The sequence below is a fragment of the Caretta caretta genome, chromosome 9 (assembly GCF_965140235.1).
Source record: "Caretta caretta isolate rCarCar2 chromosome 9, rCarCar1.hap1, whole genome shotgun sequence".
NCBI lineage: Eukaryota > Metazoa > Chordata > Testudines > Cheloniidae > Caretta > Caretta caretta.
In genome coordinates, this window is record NC_134214.1 from 58,956,856 (window position 1) to 58,980,458 (window position 23,603).

A 23,603-nucleotide genomic window follows, 5' to 3' on the forward strand; every position below is an offset into this window, starting at 1 on the left:
GTACGGTTGCCATATGTCCAGTTTTTGACCAGAAAGTCCAGTCAGAAGGGGACTTGTACACCAAAAGTCCAGTTACTGCCTGCAGGGACACCAGAATGGGGGGGCCAGGCAGCACCCTCCGCAGTATGTGAGACCGCAGTGGGGCACTTGCAGAGAGTGGGGGCAGCATGGCTGTGAGCCAGGTGGGTGCCAATCCACGCTGTGGGATTGTGTTTGGATCCTGTCCTATTTTCCATGCTCCTCTCTGTTCCCCAGCTCTGCCCCTCCCTGCCTGCTGCAGAAACATCCCATCATCATGGGAAGCCACTCCAGGGGCTCTGAGACACACATGATCAGCACTGAGCTGGGGATCCCATGTGGGGAGGGAGCTTCTCCCCGGGGCAGAGGAAACTTTGCTGCACCAGTGCCACTTGGATGGGGGCTCAGCCCGGCCTGGGAGGGTAAGGGAGCAGCGCCCTTAAGGCTCAGGGTATGCGGCTCATTGCGAGCCTGGCCTCCAGCTCACCCACAGAGCGTGGGGAGGGAAGGGGATTTCCCCCAGCCCAGCCCGGCTTGTCCAGACAGACAGACAGACAGATAACACCCCCGCACCCCCACGATTGTTGCCTGCAAATGCTGCTGCCAGCCTGGCCCAGGTTGTGGGGACTGGGAGCACTGCTGGGCCATCAACCTGTCAGCCCCTTCTCAGCCACGGTTGACTCCTACCTGCATCTCATGAGCAGCCACCGCTGCAGCTCCCACCCCAGCTCTGTAGGTGGCAGGTGAGTCCCGGGGGAAGAGGGGGGAGCAAGCGAACAGGGGAGGGGGGCTGTAGTCTCCAGTTTTAAGAAATTGGAAAGTTGGCAACCTTATGCCCAAGAGAGGCAGCTGCAGGGAAGTCGCAAGACCAGTGGTGCCCTCACAGGCCTAGCAGGGGGAATACAGGTGCAACTGCCCTGAACTGTGACAACATGGTCACACAGCCACCATCTCTCCGGCTTGTGCCACAGCCAGGCTGGGCTGTTTAATTCTGGGTAACTTAGAGCAGAGAAAGGAGCAGGGCTGGGCTGCACCATGCAGAGGGAGAAGGGGTGAGACTAGCCTCACGCACAGATCTCAGCTCCACGCAAAGCTTCCAAGGCAAGGGCCCGCGGGGGCAGCGCCTGGCTGGCTGGACACCCAGCAGTCAAACAGGCAGCTGCCCAGAGACCAACTCCGCTGCTGCCTGCAGCACAGCCCAGCCTGGGGCTCGGCAAGGCCAGGCTTTGGGTAGCAGAGAGAAAAGGGCCACTGCTCAGGTTGCTAGCGGGGCTCAGCCTCAGGCCGAGCGTGCCATCTAGTGGCTGCAACATGGGCTTTAGTCACTGCCGAAGCAGACCTGTCGCTGTGACTGAGCTGCTGTCTCCAAGAGCAGATTTGACAGGAGTGGGATGCCCCTCGTGCCCACTCAGTGTAGCAGCTGCTTTGGTGCTTTAGAACAGGTTAATCTGCCTTTGGGCGGCCAGTGCTTTTGTAACACCGACAGACCCCAGTTATCGGTGGGCAGGATCGAACCTGGGGCCTCTGGAGCTTAGTGCGTGAGCCTCTACCCCGAGTGAAAAGCCAACTAGCAGTTAGCAAAGGCTGTAGAGCAGACTCAATTTCTCTCTCTTTAAGTGGTCTCAGTGCCGCTACCTGGGACAGAACGCCACACCCAGGAGGCGTGTGGGTTACACTTCCAGCGACCAATGTGGCTATGCTGTGCACAGCTACTCAGGCTTTGGGGGGAGTCATCTTGCACGGACCCCAGAGCAAGCCCAGCCCCTCGACAAGGAAAAAGGGGGCCTTTATACAAGCACCCTGGGATCAGAATGCAGTTGGGTTCTTTGTGCCTTGCGCATGGCCAGGCTGTGTGTCAGGACTGGTGTTGTGCCACAGATGGGCATGATGCTTTGGAGAGTAAAGATTCTGCCTGGGGACTTGAGCTAAAAGTTCTGTGGCCATGCGAGCCAGCAGAGTCCTGCTCCCACCATCCGCCCAGGGGCCAGTGCTACTGCTTCAGCTCTTTCATCTCTCTCAGGCAAAGGCAGAACAAGAGCCACTGGCTGGACGCTGAAGCCAGACAAATTGAGACTAGAAATAAAGGTGAAGATTCCTAGCTCTCCCCACACAGATCCAGGTCACAACTGGCCCACATAGCAGCCGCAGCAATCACTTCCATGCAGCAATCCCCCGCCCCCAGCTCCTTGCACAGGCAGGCACCAGGGCCTCTTCTTTGCAATGCAGAGCCCGCTAGCTGAGGGAGTAGCAGGCCCCACTGAAGAGGGAGCCAGTGTAACCTGCTGGACAGTCTGTTCCATCTCCCTCCCAGCCTGATCCTCAGCTGACAAGCCCAGTGTTCCCTAGACAGAGGTTGTCACACTCATTTCACATGAGCTGCTGGCTCCTGTGGGCCACCAGTGAGTAGCCACCCTTTGGGCCAGCTGCAGGGCTGCATGAGGGGGCTCAGAAACGTGCCCAGGCCTGAGGAGCCAACAGCAGCTCAGCACATTAGGCTCCCAGGTCATTTTGAAGCCCAGGTACGCCTGGCAGCGTGGCTGAGCTGCTCAGAGGTGTGAGTCAAGTGCCACAGTACTGCCAGCAAAGGCCCTAGTTCAGCCCCAGCTGTGCTTTTACCCTTCGCATGGCTGCCATAAGCAATGCCAGTGAGCAGGCAGCTTGGCCAGGCTAAGCTGGGTCCCGCTAGGCATGCTAGGGCACCAGCAGAGCTACACCAGCAAACGGCTCCCGGTAGAGAGCGGCCTCAATCTTCTTGCTGTCACATCTCAGCAGCGGCATGAACGATCACACGACACCCACTGGCTCATTGTCCTTAGCATTGTTTAATGCAGCGTGTCCCTCGCCTCCCTGTGCTCCCCAGGTGGGGATACATACCCGCGGCCAGAGAGCTAGGGGACACTAACAAGTTCAGTAATCAACAGCTTAGAAAATACACACAACATTGTAAAAAACACCGCTCTGGGACGCTGTACAGAGCCCACTGCGCCTTTAGTGTGTAGGAAGCACAATGGTACACAAAATATACAACATTGGCACAAACCCCATTATACACAGTTGGCACATCCCTGGGCTGGGCCTTGCACGTCAGGCAAGAGGCTTCAGGACTATAACAGTACAGCTGATGCTGGCAGTCAGGGTTACACCCATGGAGACCAGACAGCACATGACCAGTGGGGGCTCCGGGCTGCTCAACACCCACATTTGTGATTCCAAGCACTGAGAAGGTTCCTTCCCTCCTGTCTCACTGCCACAGGGAGGGCTTCCTGGCCTTCCTTAGCACCTTTCCCACCCCTCCCTGCCTGCTAAAGCCTGTAGGCTGCCCACTGGCCAGCAGGGGCTCTGCAGATCCACTTTCCCTCCCCACTTGGACAGCACTCTTAGTCCCTGCTGTAGGGTGACCAGATAGCAAGTGTGAAAAATCGAGGTGGGGGTGGGGGGTAATAGGAGCCCATATAAAAAAAAAGCCCCAAATATCGGGACTGTCCTTATACAATCAGGACATCTGCTCACCCTACCTTGCTGGCCAGGGGCTCCCGCATCGCAGCACAGAGCAGTAGCCATGGGGGTGAGCCCCTGCGTGTGGCTTTTTACTGGGCAATTGAAATAAGGCTCCCCACCCACCAGGGCTTTTAGTTAGGGGTATCTGAAGGCCTTTCCATGACAGGCTCCTGTGCTGAATACAACTGCACATGGAGGCGGGGGGGAGCTAGCCATGGGGCTGTGGCCAGGGCCTGGGGTGCAGCAGGAAGTAGCAAAAGTGCCATTTGAAAGCCAGTGGAGAGCCCTTTCCAAGCCCCGGGGCCTGCATGTGCACTGCAGGGACTGGAGCCTGGGGCTGTCAAGCCACGGGCCAGGATCAGAAACCAACCAGCAGCCGAGCCACTACACCCACTGAACACAGCTGCCCCAGGCTGTCAGCAAAGGAACCCGTATGCCTGTTGGCTGATAACCGACCGCAACTCTTCCCAACACCCATAGGGAAGCCATAGGCCAGCGGCAGGACACTTTGAGCTACACCTCCAGCGGCTCAAGTCTATGGCATGGGAATTGTGTTGTGGGGCACAGCACCCCATGGCCTGACGTTTCCTGGGCCTTCAGGGCAAGGCAGGAGACCTAGGACAAGAGCCCGTCTCATATACACCACATGGGGAAAGGACAGGCTGTAGGGGGATGAGGTGAAACAATTAGCATGACGAAGATTTAACCAGAAGGCCTGGCTGGGGCCTATGTGGTCTGACATCATGCAATAAACAATCACATTTGCTAGCTTGTACATGTGGGTGCGTCTTGGGCTCTGGGCATATAAATGATTCATTTTCAGGCTCCAAAGGCTTTGGGTGGATTTAACCTTCCCTGTAGTGTTAGAAACTCAAATCACGGCAGCCTTGGGTAAGTGCATGAAAATCAGGAAGTGAAACGGACAGTGTGTGATCTTGACCAGGCTAGTTCCACTGTCTTAGATGAGTGAAGTGCAATGGGTCCAACATCCTAGAGGGTGAAAAGTACAGCAGAACTTTTAAATCTGTGTAGTGTTAAGGAGGCTTCGTCATTGCACGTAAGGGGTGTTGGAGATAATTGTTAAGTGGTGCCACGTCCCAGTTCCATTTCTAAACACTCTGGGGGAGGAGACTCATTAAAAGGGGCTGTAACATCGCATCTGCTAATTGCTCAGAAAGGATTCCAGGAATTTGATTCACGTCAGAAATCCAGGGCCCAGCATGGAAACAATGAGGATTTCCAGTTCAATATTCCTGTATTATTTCAAGAGTCTTTTCTCATCCCATGGCTCTAATCAGCTCCTGGAGGGAACAGGATACCCTGCACTGAAATGCTGAGCTCCCTTTGCTGCATTTTCACATAACATTGTAATTACTCAACCTGAATTATTTGGAAATCAGTTGTTTATTTTTCTAAAGCAGCTATTTCCTCTTCGGCTACAGCCAGTTTTATTCAGGTTCCAAGGCTTGATTGGAAAAGATCACGTGCAAATTCAGCAAAAAGCTTATGTCGAATTTCTTTTCAAGGTTTTAGTACTGGATGCGAGAGAGACTTCTGCAGGGTTGGCTCTTACTGCCATGAGCACACTGAAAACATCCAGTCCTTGCTCCAATCTCTTCCTGGGTGGAGAAACACTCATCAAAAGTTTAGCATAGTTTCAGTTAGTGTTAAGGAGCACTAGAAGAGTTTAGTGTCTTAGCTATTCCCACAATCACTAGCTCAAAAACTTCCCCTTAAAAAGAGTATGACCCAGATGAGTCATAAGCAAATGACCCATCCCTTTTTAAGTGCTATTTTTATATCACCAAAGGGTTAGGTTATTTTCAATTTATGTCTGTTTTTATGCCTGTCCCTGGCCCACTCCTGGCTGAGGTATCTCACTGGGTGCATGATCACATGGGGAATGGCACGTGACAGGGTGTCTGGCTACAGCTAGCTGCCCACTGCATGCCCTGCAGCTGAGTGGGAAAGGAAATGCACTAGAAGGCCGGCATGGGGCCTGATCCCCATTGGGCACAGAGCACCCGCAACCCCTAATGCAATGAGGGCTCAGTACCTCTCCAGTAGTAGAGCCCTGGTCTGTACAGTCCCATTGGGCACACAACCTGCATCAGCCTATCCCAACCTCTCTGGATGGCACAACGCCAGGGAGAGGCTGGAAATGCATCAGGCAGGGAGGTAGGACACTGGAAACACTCTAGGATCAGAGTAAGGGCAGGGCCAGGCTGTCTCCCAGTTTAGCTCCATGACCTCAGACCAGCAGCAGCCCAGAACTGTGGCTAGACCCTTGCACTTTTCTCTGACCCATGGTGAATGGAGAGCTGTGCCCCCTGCATGGGCTCTGCCTGACACAGCTCCTGCCCATGGTAACAAGTGCTGTCACACTCCTGTCTCCAGAGAGCTCCTCCTATGCTCCATCCATCTCCACCCCCACACTAGCATTTGCAGCAGGGCTGGCATCCCTGGTGTTCTGGGAATGTGCCCCCCACACCCAGCTGCAGAGCTACAGCAGGGATCTCCCCAGGGGCTGCTAGTGGGAGAGGCAGCCCACTGGTCAGGTTCCTACTCAGCTCCCAGGGGAGGGACAGTCCCTCTGACTGCCAGAAAGAGAGAGTTCCCAGGGGCTCTGCCCGTCCTGTCAGGAGCCAGCTGGGAGGTAGCACCAGCCTCCTCTCTGTAGTAATAGACTAGGCAGGCTGGTGTTACTGAGATCACAGATAGCAGGGCAGGGGCTCTGAGCCCAGGCGTAGGCCATGCCCAGCACAGCACTGAGAGAGTTAAGCGCCTAGTGGGTTTAGACTATTGTTCCAAACACAATGGAGAGGAAGAGGATGTCGGGGGCTGAGAATTTGTGGCAGATCCCCAGCAAATTCCTTTGGTTACTTAGAAGCCATGTGTATTAGGGGAAGAAGTGATTAACCCTTTACAGCTGGAAGTGCTGGAGTGGGGGGGGGGGGCGAGGAGGAACAGACCAGCTCAAGTCCTTAATGCCAGGAAATCCCAGCCTGAACCTCTTTCTACAGAACGATAGGATGCTACCATGTCTCTATAGCTACAGTCCAGGTGCAGCTCTCAGGGAGGTAAATCCCAGAACAATGGCATGGGGTTTGCACCTGGGACAGATTGGGATCTGGCTGCTTAGGCCACGCTAAATGCCCAGACAGAGAGAGGGCAGAAAGAGGATTTGGTTCCTGGGTTAGTGCTTTCTCCTGCTGTCTCTCATCCCTGAGCTGCTTGCTCATGTGGTATAATGTGTTTATAAGGTACCCTGGAGAGCCAGAGCAGCTCCTACAGAGAGTGGCAACCAGCAAGACAAGGGGGTACCCAACTGGGACGCCTGCAGCAGCCCATTGCATCAGCAATCACACACCCAAGTTGGGGGCGCACTCCAGAACCCATTCCACTAGGGCATGGAACTCCACTCCACTTCTGCAATAGGACATGGGGAGCAGATGCCCCTGGATAGGCCTGGTGGTGGCACCGGGTCCAGAGCTGGGGGGGTAAAGCAAGGGGATGGGATGGGCAGGGCAGGTGCAGTGCTACACCTGCACCAACCTGCGCTGTGCAAGGGCACCGGGAGGCTTCCGCCATGGAAACAGGAGCAGGGCAGGTGCAAATGGGACAGGTGCTGAGGCCGGTGAAGGAGAGTCAGTGCCCTAGTGTAAGCATGTGTGACAGCAGGGCCCGGACCCTCCCATCACACACCAAAGCCACCAGAGCTGCTGGCCAAAGGCACCTAAAGCTACCCCATGGACAAATGGACGAGTATCCGGACCCCACATGCCCCAGGGAAAAGTGGACGCTGGGACTGAAAGCCAGGGCAGGTGGCCACTTGGCACTAGGTGTCTGAGCTTATCAGAGACAGGACAGTCTGGGATATGGGAGTTTCTACACAGAGCTCCTAGCTCCTTGCTAAGATGCCCAGGTGGCATCACCCCATTGTACAGCAGATGGGATGGAGGCACAGACAGGGAACTACATATAGTCACATGCAATCAGTAGGTGAGACGGGAAGAGAACCCAGGAGTCCTGGGCTTCCATTCCCATGCCCCAGCCACTGCCCCACACACCGCCCCACATGGCAACAGCTGGGAATGAGCCGCAACTGCAGCAGAATCTGAGTGTGAGTCTGATACCAGGTGATCCTGGTCTAGGTTCTTGGACCCTCCTGGAATGGACTCAGAACAAATGGTAGGCAAGGGGCCCGCCCAGGGGGACAGTGACTCTCAGCTGTACCCCAGGCGAGGGGCCTGCACTGAGGGAGCAGTGCCTCCCCAGCTAAACCCCAGGTGAGGGGCCCGCACTGGGGGGGGTAGTGCCCACTCCTGGTGTGGAGCTGATGAAGGAGCTGGCCTTGGCTGCAGGAGGGGGAGGTTTTGGTTAAGAACATCCTGAACCTGGTGGGAAGTAAGGGATGTTCAGAGCCCCCCTGACCCCCTCAAACCCAAAACAGTGAGGGCTGAGGAAGAGCCAGGCAGCTTGGCAGCCAGCCAGAGGCTCATACCATTCCCTGGCCCTTGGGGGCTGCTGGTTCCAGGCCCTGCTTTGGGTGGAATGCACAGTCCTAGCGCATGGGCCCAAAGCCAGGGCTGGGCAGGAAGGTAGCGTTGGGGACAGGCTCTCCCCCGAGCTAAGGTCCCTGGCTCCTCCCCCTCCCCATGTGCCTCTCCCCATTCCCGCATGCCTCTCCCCATTCCCACAAGGCCCCTCCATAGGAAAAAAGCAATTTAAAATACAAAAATAAATAACATTCGCAGGGATCTCTCTCTCTCTCTCACACACACACACGCGCGCGCGCGCGACCAGGCACTGTTATGAGACCCTCTTTGGTCGTGCTAACTGGGGTCATGGCAGTGGGGCAGCAATGCCCTCTGCCCCCCCCTGCTGGTACCCCCATAGGCACCACGTGAGGGGATCTTTGAGCAGGCAGCAGCAGGGGCCAGTTGCAGGGCTCTCCCGGTGAAATGTAGATCCTGCTGCAAACCTTGGCAAGGGCTGGGGAAGCGAAAGCAACATCCCCTTTGGCGTGTTGAAGAGTCCAGTTTTCTTCGGCTTCCAGTTCAGCTCCAGAAATCCCAGGCCGCTCTCCAGCAGAGCCCTTCCCACCCGGAGCGCTGTTTGCTTGGCTTTGGTGACCCGGCCCGTGGCAGGTCGATGCTGGAGGAGATGACTAGTGCACCCTCCCCCTCTTTGGGGCTTCAGGCCGTGGCACCCTGGGAAGTGCTGAACGCCCTATTTGTGCCAGCGCCCTGCTGGATCTTGCCGGCTGGATGGCACATAGGCTCCCACTGAATTGGTGCATTGGTCGGGAGGGAGGAGAACGACGTGTGCTGGCACCATTCACCTGGGTCACCAGCTGGGAGGCTGTGGGAGGTGGCGGGACACTCCCACACAACCCTCTCTGCTCCAGGGTCCTCCAGCAGCAGCCCATGAGAAGGCCGTAGCCGTCAGCTCTAGGCCACATGACTGTGGACGAGACCATGGCCACGTGGCCACCAGGAGTGCAGTGCTGGCACTAATAATCTCTGGGCCCAAGCAGGAGACTCTCCCTGAGACACCTGAGCTGCTCCTCCCCCAGCTTGATCTTCTCCTCCAGCTCCCGCTGCTCGATGATGAGGGCTGACTTCATCTTGACAAAGTGCTGGTAGTCCTGGAGCTGCTCGGCCGGCAGGGAGCGCGAGATGGTGCCGAACACGGCCCTCTCTCGCCGGTCCACATGCTCCTTCAGCTCCTTGGCATCCTCCAACTGCTCCGTCAGCTGCCGCTTCTTCTCCAGCAGCGCCAGCTGTTGGGGGTGCAGAGCAGGGAGCAGTGAATGCACACGGCAGACCCACCAGAGACTTGGGGGGTCAGACACCCCCCAACCAGAGCAGTGCCTGGGTGAGACACACACCCTCTCCCCCCCCCCCCCCACACACAACAGGGCAGTGCCCGGGTGAGACCCCCCCGCACACAACAGAGCAGTGCCCAGGTGAGAGGCATACCTCCCCGCCCCCTTTCCCTCCCCCCCACACACAACAGAGCAGTGCCCAGGTGAGATCTCCCCCCCCCACGGCAGTGCCAAGGTGAGACACCCTCCCCCACCCCCACATGCACACATAACAGAGTAGTGCCCAGGTGAGACACTCCCCCGCGCAATACAACAGGACAGTACCCAGGCCACATAATTAATTTAAAAATATTGGAGGAAACTGGATGTCAGGGGAGACAGCACAGAAATCTGGGGAAGCTTCCCCTTCATGCACTGCCAGAATCTCAGTTTCAACCCACAGCCCCCTGCAACCCCAGCCCTGGATTTCCACCCCCCACAAGCTCTGCCAATGCCCCTCATTCCTGACCCACAGCCTCTCCTGAACAGAGACAGAGCACCTGTCTGACCTGTGCTTTGCTAATGCAGCACTGGGGTCAAGGCACTACTAAATCTTGACCCATAGCCCTGGTGTCCCCGCCACACTTTAACCTGGGTAACCACAGTCTGCCCCAGAAATTCATCCTGTGGGTCAGCTGAACACAGGATTCTGCCCCACTTCTGCCTATAGAACGTTGCTGTGCACTGTTGCAGGCACCTCTGGAATAGGGCATTTATGTCAGCTAAGGGGATGGAGGAGGACAGATTCCTGGGGCTCTGGCAGGATCAGACCTTTGTTGCTACTTGTGACCCACTGTCCTGGTGCCCAGGCTAATGCGGTGACATGGACGAGCTGGCATGTGCATGCCAATACAGAGGATTGTGCCCCTCCCCAGAGCATCCTCCCCGCATACCTTCTCATCCTCGGTGGCTTCATGGTCCAGGCTGTTGAGGGCATTCTCCACCCGGGCCAGGCGCCCCGAGAGCGACAGCAGCAGATTCACCACCTTGTCCAGGTCTCCGATGAAGAGGCGGAACTTGTCAAACTCATTGGGTTTGCAGACACCCTTCACCTGGCACTCCACCTCCTCCCCCAGCGCTGTGTTGGCGTTGATGTCCTCCTGGAGGCCCCGCTGCACCTCCTGCAGCACCGCCAGCTTCCTGCTGATGCTCTCGATGAGCTGTGCCTGCGGAGGGAGAGAAATGTGGGGCAGGGGGCGGGAGAGGCGATTAAAACCCAGGGGTCATGTCAGGTGCCATGTTCATGAGAGGTGCAGCAGGGGAGCTCAGGAGTCAGGACTCCGGGGTTCTATCCCCGGCTCTGGGAGGGATGTGGGGGCTGGTCGTTAGAGCAGGAGGGGCTGGGAGTCAGGACTCCTGGGTTCTATTCCTGGCAATATCAGGTCCTAGAGACAGTGCACAATCCACATAACCTCTGCCCCACTTTACCTTCTTCTGCGCTAGCTCGTGATCCACCTCCTCCTCTGAGGTCCCCTCTGCTACCTCCGGCAACTCCTTCATCTTGTTGAGCAGCTCAGCCTTGCCCGCCGAGGTGTTGTAATAGGCTGAGTAGGAGGTGGGGCTGACGGTGCCCCCCAGGGGAGGGGAGATGGGCTGGAACTCCTCCCTGTAAACATATGGCACACGGGGTCGGACACAGTACAGAGCGGAGGGAAGCTGAGCTCCCAGTTGTAGAATGAGGAAGTTACTGGCAGGGACATAGGGGAATCTGCACCTGAATCCTAATGGCTCCTAACTCCACTAGGCTCTTTGAACCCTAAGCATACAATCTCAGGCCACCAGATCCCCCAGCTCCAGCTTGGGGACAGGAGCTGCACTTTGCCAGATGGGGAAGAGGGGTTAAACATTGGAGGCTGAGATGCCTGTGACAGCCCATGGGTTTGCTAAGCAGCCTCAGGAGAGCAGGAGCTGGACTTGGCCAGACCCCCAGCGGTCTCTTTTGGTGCCACATGGTGCGGGTGGGTGTCAGCACAGAGACGGCACTTTCTCGCTGTTCTGCCTCCTGCGTCAGAGCAGCAGCAAAGCGCTGCTGGCTGCCTATGCCCAGGTCCCATGCCCGTCTCTGTCTCTGCAGGGTCCAGCCCAGCACCTGCCAGCTGCCTGAGCCCTGGGAGCGGGTGTGAAATTCACCCCCCCCCATTTAGAGCGCAGGGGGATCCCTGCAGTGTCCCCATGCCATTTAGTTGGGGATTGCTCCTGCTTTGAGCAGGGGGTTGGACTAGATGACCTCCTGAGGTCCCTTCCAACCCTGATATTATATGATTCTATGATTGGCACCCCAGTATGGGCGCACTGGGGCGGCCCCGTCCCCAAGGCCACATGGAACGACCTGCCACTGCGACAGTGCAGAGGTGACACTGCAATGTTCAGCAACCACAGGGGCTGCTTGGCTGGGGACACAGGGAAATGGGCAACTGAAGGACAAAGCCCAGCAGGAGGGAACATGCTGTGATTGCTCGGGGCTCTGCAGCCACGCTGAAGAAACTTGCACCGAACATGTGAAACCCCCTAATGCCCCAGTGATTGCACCAGCACTCACGAGCTACTTACACATCAACATCCAGCCCCGCCAGGAATAGCCAAGACGTCTCCTACCTTTCCTGAGCCTCAGCCTCACTCTGCTTCTCCAGCCGCCAGTCCTGCTGGTAATGGTCCTTCCACGAGCGGCGGTCCCCTGCCGAGAAGAGTTCTCCCATGACCTCGGCAGCTGTCACCATGCCAGAGGCTGGGCTCAGCACACCTGCCAGGGAGCGATCCCTGCCCGCCACGTCTCGCATCAGCTCCTCTGAGGTCATGCGGCAGGGCGGCTGCCTGGCCAGCCGGCAGCTCTCCACCTCTGCGCTCTCCTGGGCCGACTCCACCTCCTCGGCGGCTACAGGAGGAGGCAGGGAGTGAGCAACCACAACTGCCACATGGGCCCATGCCACGGGAATTCACAGGGAAGTACCACTCACCCAGGCAGGGGGGGCTAGGCCGCGGGCGCTCCTGGCCCCAGCTGATCACTTGGTATTGCTCGTCCTTTACAGACCTGCCCATATCCCACCGCGGCGTCTCCTTCACCACCTCCTCTGAGGGCCCGTCTGGCCTGTAGGCACAATCCCAGAGGAAAGATGTTAGTAGGGAGCCTAAGTAGCATAGCAGGGCCCAGAGCTTCCAGCCTTTGGGGTACTGGAGGACACCCTCTGGGGAGCTGGAACCCCCCTGCCTCAGGGGGTGACTCTGGACTGGCTGGACTCTGGGAACAGCCTTGGCCCAGGGGATTTGCCACAAGTTTGACAAGAGTGTGTGCTGGAAAACAGCACATTTGGGGGGCAGGGCACAAAGGCAATTGCACCCGGTCTGGCTTTCAGAGGGTTCAGTCAATGTCGGGGGAGGCAGAGGGGAGCATTTGTCCCTGCGAGCTCAGCCCATCCCAGTCAGGTCCCACCCTCCCCCGCCAGCATCCAGGGCCACAGGAACCAGGCAGATGGGACATTGAGCTTGACATGCCTTGCTGGGATTTTTGGTTAAAGAGCCCCTTGGACTCAAACATCCAACACACACTTGGGAGAAAGAAAAGGCGTACTTGTGGCACCTTAGAGACTAACCAATTTATCTGAGCATGAGCTTTCGTGAGCTACAGCTCACTTCATCGGATGCATACCTTGGAAACTGCAGCAGACTTTATATACACACAGAGAATATGAAACAATACCTCCTCCCACCCCACTTTCCTGCTGGTAATAGCTTATCTAAAGTGATCATCAAATTGGGCCATTTCCAGCACAAATCCAGGTTTTCTCACCCTCCACCCCCCACACACAAATTCACTCTCCTGCTGGTGATAGCCCATCCAAAGTGACAACTCTCTACACAATGTGCATGATAATCAAGTTGGGCCATTTCCTGCATGCCAACATTTTTATGGCTGATTTAGAACAACGCTTCCTCAGCTCTCGTCCCCTAAAGCCCCTACTCTACTTGCGCTATATTGATGACATCTTCATCATCTGGACCCAGGGAAAAGAAGCCCTTGAGGAATTCCACCATGATTTCAACAATTTCTATCCCACCATCAACCTCAGCCTGGTCCAGTCCACACAAGAGATCCACTTCCTGGACACTACAGTGCTAATAAACAATGGTCACATAAACACCACCCTATACCGGAAACCTACTGACCGCTATTCCTACCTGCATGCCTCCAGCTTTCACCCTGACCACACCACACGATCCATCGTCTACAGCCAAGCTCTGCGATACAACCGCATTTGCTCCAACCCCTCAGACAGAGACAAACACCTACAAGATCTCTGTCAAGCTTTCTTACAACTACAATACCCACCTGCAGAAGTAAAGAAACAGATTGATAGAGCCAGAAGAGTTCCCAGAAGTTACCTACTACAGGACAGGCCTAACAAAGAAAATAACAGAACGCCACTAGCGGTCACCTTCAGCCCCCAACTAAAACCCCTCCAACGCATTATTAAGGATCTACAACCTATCCTAAAGGATGACCCAACACTCTCACAAATCTTGGGAGACAGGCCAGTCCTTGCCTACAGACAGACCTCCAACCTGAAGCAAATACTCACCAACAACCACATACCACACAACAGAACCACTAACCCAGGAACCTATCCTTGCAACAAAGCCCGTTGCCAACTGTGCCCACATATCTATTCAGGGGACACCATCACAGGGCCTAATAACATCAGCCACACTATCAGAGGCTCGTTCACCTGCACATCCACCAATGTGATATATGCCGTCATGTGCCAGCAATGCCCCTCTGCCATTTACATTGGTCAAACTGGACAGTCTCTACGTAAAAGAATAAATGGACACAAATCAGATGTCAAGAATTATAACATTCATAAACCAGTCGGAGAACACTACAATCTCTCTGGTCACGCAATCACAGACATGAAGGTCGCTATCTTAAAACAAAAAAACTTCAAATCCAGGCTCCAGCGAGAAACTGCTGAATTGGAATTCATTTGCAAATTGGATACTATTAATTTAGGCTTAAATAGAGAGTGGGAGTGGCTAAGTCATTATGCAAGGTAGCCTATTTCCCCTTGTTTTTTCCTACCCCCCCACCCCCGATGTTCTGGTTTAACTTGGATTTAAACTTGGAGAGTGGTCAGTTTGGATGAGCTATTACCAGCAGGAGAGGGAGTTTGTGTGTGTATGGGGGTGGGGGCGGTGAGAAAACCTGGATTTGTGCTGGAAATGGCCCACCTTGATTATCATGCACATTGTAGGGAGAGTGGTCACTTTGGATGAGCTATTACCAGCAGGATAGTGAGTTTGTGTGTGTGGTTTTTGGGAGGGAGGTGAGGGGGTGAGAGAACCTGGATTTGTGCAGGAAATGGCCCACCTTGATTATCATGCACATTGTGTAGAGAGTTGTCACTTTGGATGGGCTATCACCAGCAGGAGAGTGAATTTGTGGGGGGGGGGGTGGAGGGTGAGAAAACCTGGATTTGTGCTGGAAATGGCCCAACTTGATGATCACTTTAGATAAGCTATTACCAGCAGGACAGTGGGGTGGGAGGAGGTATTGTTTCATATTATCTGTGTGTATATAAAGTCTGCTGCAGTTTCCAAGGTATGCATCCGATGAAGTGAGCTGTAGCTCACGAAAGCTCATGCTCAAATAAATTGGTTAGTCTCTAAGGTGCCACAAGTACTCCTTTTCTTTTTGCGAATACAGACTAACACGGCTATTACTCTGACACTTGGGAGAAAGGATCTCAGAGCTAAAGATCCAACATCCACCCCTTCAGTGGGGGGCTGAGATGCTCCCAAGGATCCCTCCCACAGAGGTGTGGAGGGTCACACTCACTACTGCTGAAGTACCAAACAAGCAGAGATAAACACAGCCCGGGGCACGGCCCTTCTTCTCTGGCCTTTCCAGGTGCCCCTGCCATCAGGCCGGGCCCAGCAGGGGATCCACCCTCCCTGGACATGGACAGCCTGGGCCAACAGCCCTTTGCTCCAGGCTCTTGTGAGCCATGATGGACCAGGGGCCAGGGAATCGGCAGGACAGACAGCCAGCCCAAAGCCGCCCCAGAGAGACAGCGCTCATGGGAAAGGGAACCCCCAACTCCCATGGTAAGACACATGAGAGCTGAATGGGGGCCGGGGGAGGCATTCCTCAGTCCCCACATGCCTCTGGCGCTGCGGGAATCAGCATCCCAGGGACAAGCCCGGCCTGGTTAACCAACCTGCTGCCAAGCAGGGCACGGATGCCAGCCTGGCTCCTGTGCCAGAGGGGAGTGGGGTGCTGGTGCTGAGCTCAGCCCCTGAGCTGCACGGAGTGATGGCACAGAAGGGCCTGAGACGGCTCCAAGGGCCATCAGCCTCTCACTTGCTTTAGCTCAGGGGTGGTGGATGGTCCAAGGCCTTGACAGCTCAGCAACCTGCCTTACACATGGCCGATGCCCACCAAAGCACTCCAGCCCTTGGCACAGCCCCATAACCAGCGACTCCCAGCAAGGACGAGGTTTCTCCTCAGCAGAGAGTGGGGCAGGTGCAACCCCCCTGACATAGGCTCAGAACAGGATGCACGCCAGGAGCCCATTACTACACTTAGGATCGGGGGCAGTGTGCAGCAGCAGCCTCAAGAGGGAACAGATCATGGTATTGAAGTAAGTGAGGCCCCTTGGGGGTGAGGGGGCAGTGACAGGCCGTGGGCCCCGCCATCGGGGTGAGGGGGCCCAGTTTACTTGCCTGGGAGCGTCCCTGGTGCCCGTGTCCAGTGCCAGTGGCTCCCGAGGCGAGACATGGCAGTAATAGTGGCTGCTCCCCTGCTCTGGCAGGTGTCTGGTGTCCAGGGATTCCTGTGGGAGGGTGCCAGGCATTCGAGGCTGTGAGACGGCCATGGGCTTGGCCGAGTCCCCAGGGAGCTTGTCCAGAGGAAGGCTCTGGGAGCGCTGTCTTGCTGTCTCCATGCTGCCACCGCCCTGGTGGTGAGGCTGTTCCAGGGGCACCGCCAGCAAGGCTGAGCTGGGCCCAGCGGGCTCCGGTGGGTACAGGTGGTGGTGGGAAGCCCGGCGAGTTCTGTACTTCTCCCAGTTTGGGGGTGGGGGCCGTGGAGGGGGCGGCCCTTTCTTTCTGGCTGGACACGGAGTCATCGGGCAGGTCTCATCTAGCTTGGCCAACGGGGCGTCTCTCCTCTCTTGGCCCTGGGCGCTGGGCGGCTCCATGTTGAGGTGGCTCTCGGAGAAGGCCCTGCCCCGGAGCGGGCGGTGGAGCAGCTCGCTTGGGCTCTCTGGTGCGCGCCGCTCGCAATCCCAAGAGAGGTCGAGAGAGGACGTGGCCCGGTAGCACGGGGGCCACGTCTGCTTGGAGGTCTCCAAGCAGGGCCGGAAGGGACCCTCCCTCTGGAAGCCGATCTCGTAGTGCGCCAGCTCGCTGGGGAAAACATTTGGGGGCAGATGCCCCCGAAACCATTCAATCCCAGCCTGCTTCCTGCCTGGCCTGAGGATAGCTAGCGCTGACGTACCAGGCAGCCATAGGAGCCAGGAGTCAGAGAGAAACCCCTCAGGCAGCTTCTCTATGGACCAAATCCCCACTGCCATGACAAGCCCAGCCTTGGGGCAGCTCCCAGCCCCATGCAGCCAGCACCCAGAGTGCTGGCCTCTCACTAAGGTACCTATCCGACTCCACCCGTAGTGTCTGGGCCCCCCATCTGCAATGGAATGGCCGTCTCATGCCCCTGGGGTGGAGGGGGGGCTATTCTCCTCATGGCATGGATGGGGAGGGGAGATGGGATTTCCAGAGTCCTAGACCCCCCACTGAACAGTCCTTCCTCTGCCTCCCCTCCCCCCACGCTGATCACAGGGCTGGGCCCAGGGCATCCGGCAGCAGCACGACCCGTGGGATCTGCCACAGCTGGTGGTAACTGTCAGTCCCCCCCAGAGGGACAGGCACAGAGCACGCTATCCCCAGCAGCATGGCCTCACTCTCCAGCCCACCCCTTGCTTGGCGTCCCCATGGGCTAGGCCCAGTGGTGAATTAGCCACTGGGCAAATGGGGCCCATGCCCAGGGGCCTCAGACAACTGGGGAGCCCCTGGAAAAAATGGGTGCCCCTGCCTGTCCGGTGGTCCTCAAATCCCCCAAGGCGGGGGGACCGCAGGCGAAAGGGGTGGGGAGGGGCCCCCACTTGCTCTGGCTCAGGGCCCCACAAACCCCTAATCCACCTCTGGCTAGGCCAGAAGGGTGGGAGTCAAAGACCCTGGGCTCAGCTCCCCAGCAATCCCACTGATCACAGCCTCTAACCCACCTAACTGGGTGAGCCCCAGCACCTCAGCTTCAAGCAGCCCTGCGAGAGCCTTGCTCGCAGCAGGCAGGGCAAGGCCAGGGGAGTCTGCCAGCCTTGCCACAGGCCTCAGGGAGCCTGGCACCAAACAGCAGCTCTGCTGCTGCCTCTCCCCTGGACATGACACCTGTGTTGGAGACAGCGTGGTCTAGAGGGCAGAGCACTAGACGTGGACTCAGGAGACCAGGATCCTATTCCTGGGTTAGCTGGGTGACCCTTGGCCCCTCCCTAGGCCTCAGTTTCCCCATCTGTAAAATGGGAACGATGACACTGACCTCCTGTGTAAAGTGCTTTACGATCTACAGAGGAGAGCTTGGCATGAGGATGATCCCTATGATACCCCATGGAAAATCCTTCCACGGAGGGCTAGACACGCAGTTCTTAGCAGCGCAGCAGCTCTGCGCAGCATGCCACATTCCCAAGGACTGAGGGTGGACAGTCCCTGGCCCTGCCTCAATCCCAGATTCTAGCTATTGCCAGACCCTCATCTCAGCACAGACTGGTGACAGTATCCCTCTGGGCCCTTCTGCTCCGTTCCCTGCTCGCCTGGTAAAGCTGCTAAAATAACTGGCTTGTTTCCTCTGGAACTGCCGTGCCAGCTGCCTTGGGAACAGGCATGTCCACATCTGGCTGCTCTTGGAATGAAGGGTAAGTTCAAAATGAACGCTAGGGGCAGGGAAACCCTGAAGGTCTGGGCTGAGATCACCAGGGCTAGGACCAGCCTTAGGAAATCCCTGACCGGACAAGGCAGAGAGCAGGCCCATTTCAGGGCAGCATACTGACCACGCAGCATAACATACAACACCCTGCCATGTGCTCTGGCTGGGCTTCTGGAAGGGCCCTGTCAGTGGGCATCTGACACTAATGCCCTTCAAACCCCCAGCTTGTGCACAAATCCAAATCCTGCTGGAGCCAGCTCAAACGCCCGCTTTGCTGAGGCACATGGAGATGTGGTTCTCAGCTACAAGCAGGCAGAGCTGGAGACAGAGGGAAAAACTAACCCTTCCAGGAAAGCTAGCGGCAAGCCTGGGAACACAGCGAGGTGGGGACACCAGCTGGGCATACCTGGGAAAGCTTAGAAATCGAAAGGCAAAGGAACTCTGAACTCCTGTGCTGGTCTCTCCTGTCAGGCAGCCTGGTATCCTCACCCCAGCCATCTTCCCCAGTGAGGCCTTGGCCACACACAAACCTGACTGATTCCCGCTGAGGTAACCTGGCCCCGCAGTCACAACTGTAAACGTTCTTACCCCACACTGGCTGGCTCCACCTGGAAGCAGAACAGCTGTACCTGAACAAGGCACTTTCTCCCAGTACAACAGTGTCACCCGGATACCAGCCTTAGTGTATCAGCCCAAATCTCGGGCAGAGCACGGCGGACTCGCCTGGCATGTGGCTCCTGTTCCCTGGATAGCCTGCCTAGCCCTTTGAGCCTCCTCTGCTGACCCCGCCTCTGGGAATGTGCTGCATCGCCTCACCCTTTGCCTCCAGTCACAGCCCACATCCCTCCTGCAGCCTAATTCAGAGCCCATGGCATGGGCACCTCTCAGCTGCACCCACTAACCTGCCCCCTTCTCCTTAGTCCACTGCATGCAACAGAGAACTGGCTACCCCAGGACAGGGACTGACCCACCACACCATGTGCTGCACCAAACACAGCTCAGCGTGGAAGGGCCAGACAGATCTCCAGCCAACTCTCCTGGACCAAGACCAGCGGCTTGTGTTCGACTAAGGCAGATCTGCAGGGCCCCGAAGCGTGCCTGTGTGAGAACTGCTGCAAGGCGAGCTAGGCTGGCCACAACCTTGCTCACAGCCAGCGCTGACCGGGCATGTTTCATTGTTACTTTCAAACTGTTGAAAATGACTTGAAAGGTTCAGTCCTGGCCCTCGGCTCTTAGCAGGGTCCACGTGGGAGGAGGCACAGGGCAGAAGACAGGCTGTTTGCTTTGCCTTAGCTTGGCTTTCCACAGTGCCTGCCGAGCATTTGGTATTTCGCTTCCAAACCAAAATCAGATCTGGGAAATTTAGGTTGAGATTTTAAACCAACAGATGCCTAAAACTCAGCCCCTCCGGAGTTCGGCACCAAGACTTTTAGTGGGACTCCTGCTCCTAAATCCCTTAGGATAATCTAACTCCCCAATACCAGGGCTGATTTTAGCCAGCCTTTCTGAATTACAGTCTATCATCTGCATTGTAGGGGTACCTGGGAGGCTCTTCAGAACCCAGGCTAACGGAGCAGATCAGTGCTCTGCACTCTTGAAAATCAGCTGTTATTCAGGGCCCAGATCCTCACAGATATTTTGGTACCAACTCCCATTGATGTCAATGGGAGTTAGGGGCCTAAGGACCTCTGGGGATCTGGGCCCAGGCACCTCAATAGGATTTGGGGCCCTAAGCTGTGGATTGCCCTTTTGAAAATCTTGGCCCAAGATGACAACATTCTCAGTGTTTCCCTGCTTGTCTGTGCAGCCTTCATGTGCTCAGTGTGGGGATTTACTGGCGCTCATGTGCCTGGAAACAGCACTTCAGGCACCTCCTTGATGGGTGGAAGCTCACCACAAATCACCACAGCCAGGGCTGTACCAAACGGCTATCCTGGCAGGGAATCCTGCTGACAGAATCCCCAGGCCTCCTGCAGAAGCAGCACCCTGGGAAGCCCCAACAGCAGGCTGCCTCCCTGTCCCAGACACTGAAACTGCGAGGCCCTAGTTGGGCTCTGGTGATCCTCTGTATTGTAAGAGCATGTGCGTGGAGACATGGACTCCTCCTGGCTCCTCGGGGCTGACGGCTGGGCCGGGGTTAAAAAGGGCCTTTCAGCGCTGGCAGCAAGGCTGCAGGTTTCTCTGGCCGTGTGCCCAGAGCTTTGTTGTTGGGTTCATGAGAGAGGCAGCAGCAGCACGACCCAGATGCCAACCCTGTGCCCTGGCCATTAGCACTGCATGCAGAGCAGCTCCCCGGGCACAGTCACTCCCATGGGCCAGCTGGCGATCCAGGGAGGATCTGTGGGCTTGGAAGCCAGGTCTGCTATGGTGTCCACCCCGCCACCTCACAGCTCCAGCAAAGCAGGAAACAGCTTCCTCTGAGCCCCACAGTGCAAGCCCCACTGGCTGTCCTGTGCAGGGAGGTGCTGGCTGCTGGAGCCTCCTGTGCTCTGGATTGGCCCAGGCACGCTGCTTAAGAAAAAACACCTGGAGGCTGTCAGTGCAGCTGGGAGGATCCCTGGCTTGCTGCTGCTAACAGACCCTGCTGTGCACGCCTGGTCCCTTGCCTAGCTCCCGGTTCCTGGCCCAGCCCTGCTCCATGTCCTTGGTCCCTGCTCCGCTCCTGCCCTCTCACCCAGTCTCAGCTCCACTGACCCTGCTTCAGCTGGCTCACTTGGCTCCAGCCTGGCACAACTCATCGACTTGAGTTCAACCTGCTCCTACAACATGGCACTAGCATGGGCTGCTGCTCCTGGCCTGGCCCCCCAGCCTGCACTTGGACTATGTCCCCTCCACGCCAGGCTCAGCTCGACCCACTCCCCACAGCTGGGGCCCTGACACCAGGACCACAGGGGATGGCCCCAGCTCCAGCACAGCTAAAACATGCTGGGAGACACCCCCACCCTTTGTGCGGCCCCCGCCACGGCCTGCAGCACATGATACCCCCAGCCTGGGCTGCTAACTCAGGACCCCGGGACTTTCTGGGGCTTCTTCCTCAGAGCTCTCACCCCCTTGTCCACCTTCAAAGCCTTGAACCACCACAGGTGCTCCCCGCTGGCCAGGAGGGACCCCTCTCCTCCATCAACAGCACCCCAGATGGGGGAGCAGGTAGGAGCCTGGGCTGGGTGATGGGAGCAGCCCCCCGCCATAGCCCAACCGAGCAGGTACTGCAGGGCAGGGCCACTGCCCAACCCAAGCCACCAGGCCACCACTTGGAAGTGGCAGTGTCCCAGCAAAGTGTCTGGGTGAGCTGAGTGCTGGGGACTCCATCCGGGGTGCACGGGGCTCTCCATGAGATCCAGTGTCACAGGCAGCCTCTGTCCCCTTCGCTGGCTGGCCATTTTATCGGTGACCCCACACCCCAGCCCCACATCAAAGGCTCCTGCGAAGTAGGAACCTGCCCCCTCCCCCCCCCAGCCCTTACCTCACTGACTGGCTGCCCTTCCTGTTTATCACCCCAGGCTCCCACTCCTCCAGAGGAAATTCCTGCAAACAAGAATCAGAGGAGTGAGATGGCCAGGACGAGCCACCCGCCCCTCCCACTGGTGCTCTCCAGCCCCCCGCCCAGCCACTGCCCCCCACCCCTCACATCCCAGGAGCAGGACAGGGGCTATTTTCCGCTCACAGTCCCAAAGACCAGGGCAGAGTCTCAGCAAGGAAACGCATGGTCCTGGCAGCCAGCTTAGCACTCGCTTGCCACCCCCCACTGCCCTCCCGTAGAGCCACAAACCTGCTGAGCCTGTTTGCCCTCCCTCCGTGGGGCTGGGCTGCAGGGCTGGTTCCCAGCTGTTGTGGAGAGACTGCACTGGGGAAGGCTCCCTGGGCAGTGGAGCTTTGGGGCTTGCACTGGCTCACGCAGGCAGCTCCGGCCACCAAAGCGCAGCAGGTCCTGTCAGAGCCCGACAGGTATGGAGCTGGGCGGGGCATGAGCGGGAGAGCTGGGCAGGCACCAGGGCCTCAACCCACCCCTCAGGACACCCGCCCCCTTGGGGTCTGAGGCCCTGCCAGGAAACGACACCCCCTCACCCATCCCTCTTGTCTCCAGTCACCCCCAGCCAAGGGACACCAACGTCATAGAATATCAGGGTTGGAAGGGACCTCAGGAGGTCATCTAGTCCAACCCCCTGTTCAAAGCAGGACCAATCCCCAATTTTTGCCCCAGATCCCAAATGGCCCCCTCAAGGATTGAACTCACAACCCTGGGTTTAGCAGGCCAATGCTCAAACCACTGAGCTATCCCTCCCCCCAGCAGCCTGCACTGACAGGAGAGCGTGACACCCCCAGGAAGGACGTGTGATACAGCAGGGCTTGGCCACAAACAGGCCACTGGCAGGATGGTGCCAGCTGGCACGTGGATGGGTGGTTGGCAGGGGCGGGGGGGTCAGACAAGGCAGATTCAGCCAAACGAAAAACGTGCGGCAGAAACTCTCTGGGGTCCGGGATGGAATCTGGGAGAGGTCAGAACAGCCAGCAGCCCGGCAGGTGGGGCACCCACCTGGGACATGGGAAACCCGGGTTCAAGTGGCTGCTCTGAATCAGGCACCCTTGAACCGGGGTCCCCCCCGGTGAGCGTCCTGATGCCAGGCTGCGGCTCTCTCAGGCTCTGGTTTGCAGACAGCACTGGGTTTAACAGAAATAAACACCAACCACAATGCTACTTGTGCCCGAGTTTTGTTCTCCAGCCAGCAATGCCAAGGTGCCCAGCGGCTACATGGGCTGCCATGCAGCACTCTCCCACGCTCATGCCACCCCAATGGTATGGGGACACATGGCAGGGTGGGAGGAGGAAGGGCTGATGGGCACAGCATCACCATTGGTGAGTAATCCCCTGGCTAACGCTCCCTGGCTGTGCCCCCAGGCCAGAAGAGACAAAGCTCCATCCTGCCCTGGCTCAGACCCACCGCTTCCCTCCCTGGGCTCCCGCTGCCCTGGCCCGCAGCTAGCAATCTGCTGGCCGGGGGGCACAGCCATGAGGAACCTGACTCCTCGCCCTCCCCTCTCCACCAGTGTAGGAGCAGGACTTAGGGGTGCCAGAGGGACACCGGCTGCCTGCTACAGGCTTGGCAGGGGCATGTGTGGCGGGGGGCAAGGGGGTCCCCATGGCACATTTCTGGAGAAGGTTGAGTTAAACACAAATGGCAGGGGATGCCAGTCGCTGTCCTGGCAGAGATGGGCAGGTCACAGGCAAGGGGTACCCAATTCCTCCCACAC

At 57.4% G+C, this 23,603-nt stretch overlaps 1 protein-coding gene across 3 annotated transcripts in view; it reads right to left on the minus strand.

Annotated features, from left to right (window-relative positions):
* Positions 1-2,821: 2,821 nt before the first annotated feature.
* SHROOM4 (shroom family member 4) overlaps positions 2,822-23,603 on the minus strand; it is a 63,888-nt gene continuing 43,106 nt past the window's right edge. For 2 of the 3 annotated variants that reach the window (XM_048864379.2, XM_075132346.1), the window contains 7 exons: positions 21,817-21,878; positions 16,103-16,786; positions 12,340-12,470; positions 11,981-12,257; positions 10,814-10,991; positions 10,279-10,551; positions 2,822-9,301 (listed from right to left, as the gene is read on the minus strand). In XM_048864379.2, coding sequence (XP_048720336.2) covers positions 9,032-9,301; positions 10,279-10,551; positions 10,814-10,991; positions 11,981-12,257; positions 12,340-12,470; positions 16,103-16,786; positions 21,817-21,878 — 1,875 coding nt within the window. In that variant the 3' untranslated portion in view covers positions 2,822-9,031. Of the gene's footprint in view, positions 9,302-10,278; positions 10,552-10,813; positions 10,992-11,980; positions 12,258-12,339; positions 12,471-16,102; positions 16,787-21,816; positions 21,879-23,603 lie in introns of those variants that run through there. The other variant, XM_075132347.1, reaches the window with a different exon arrangement.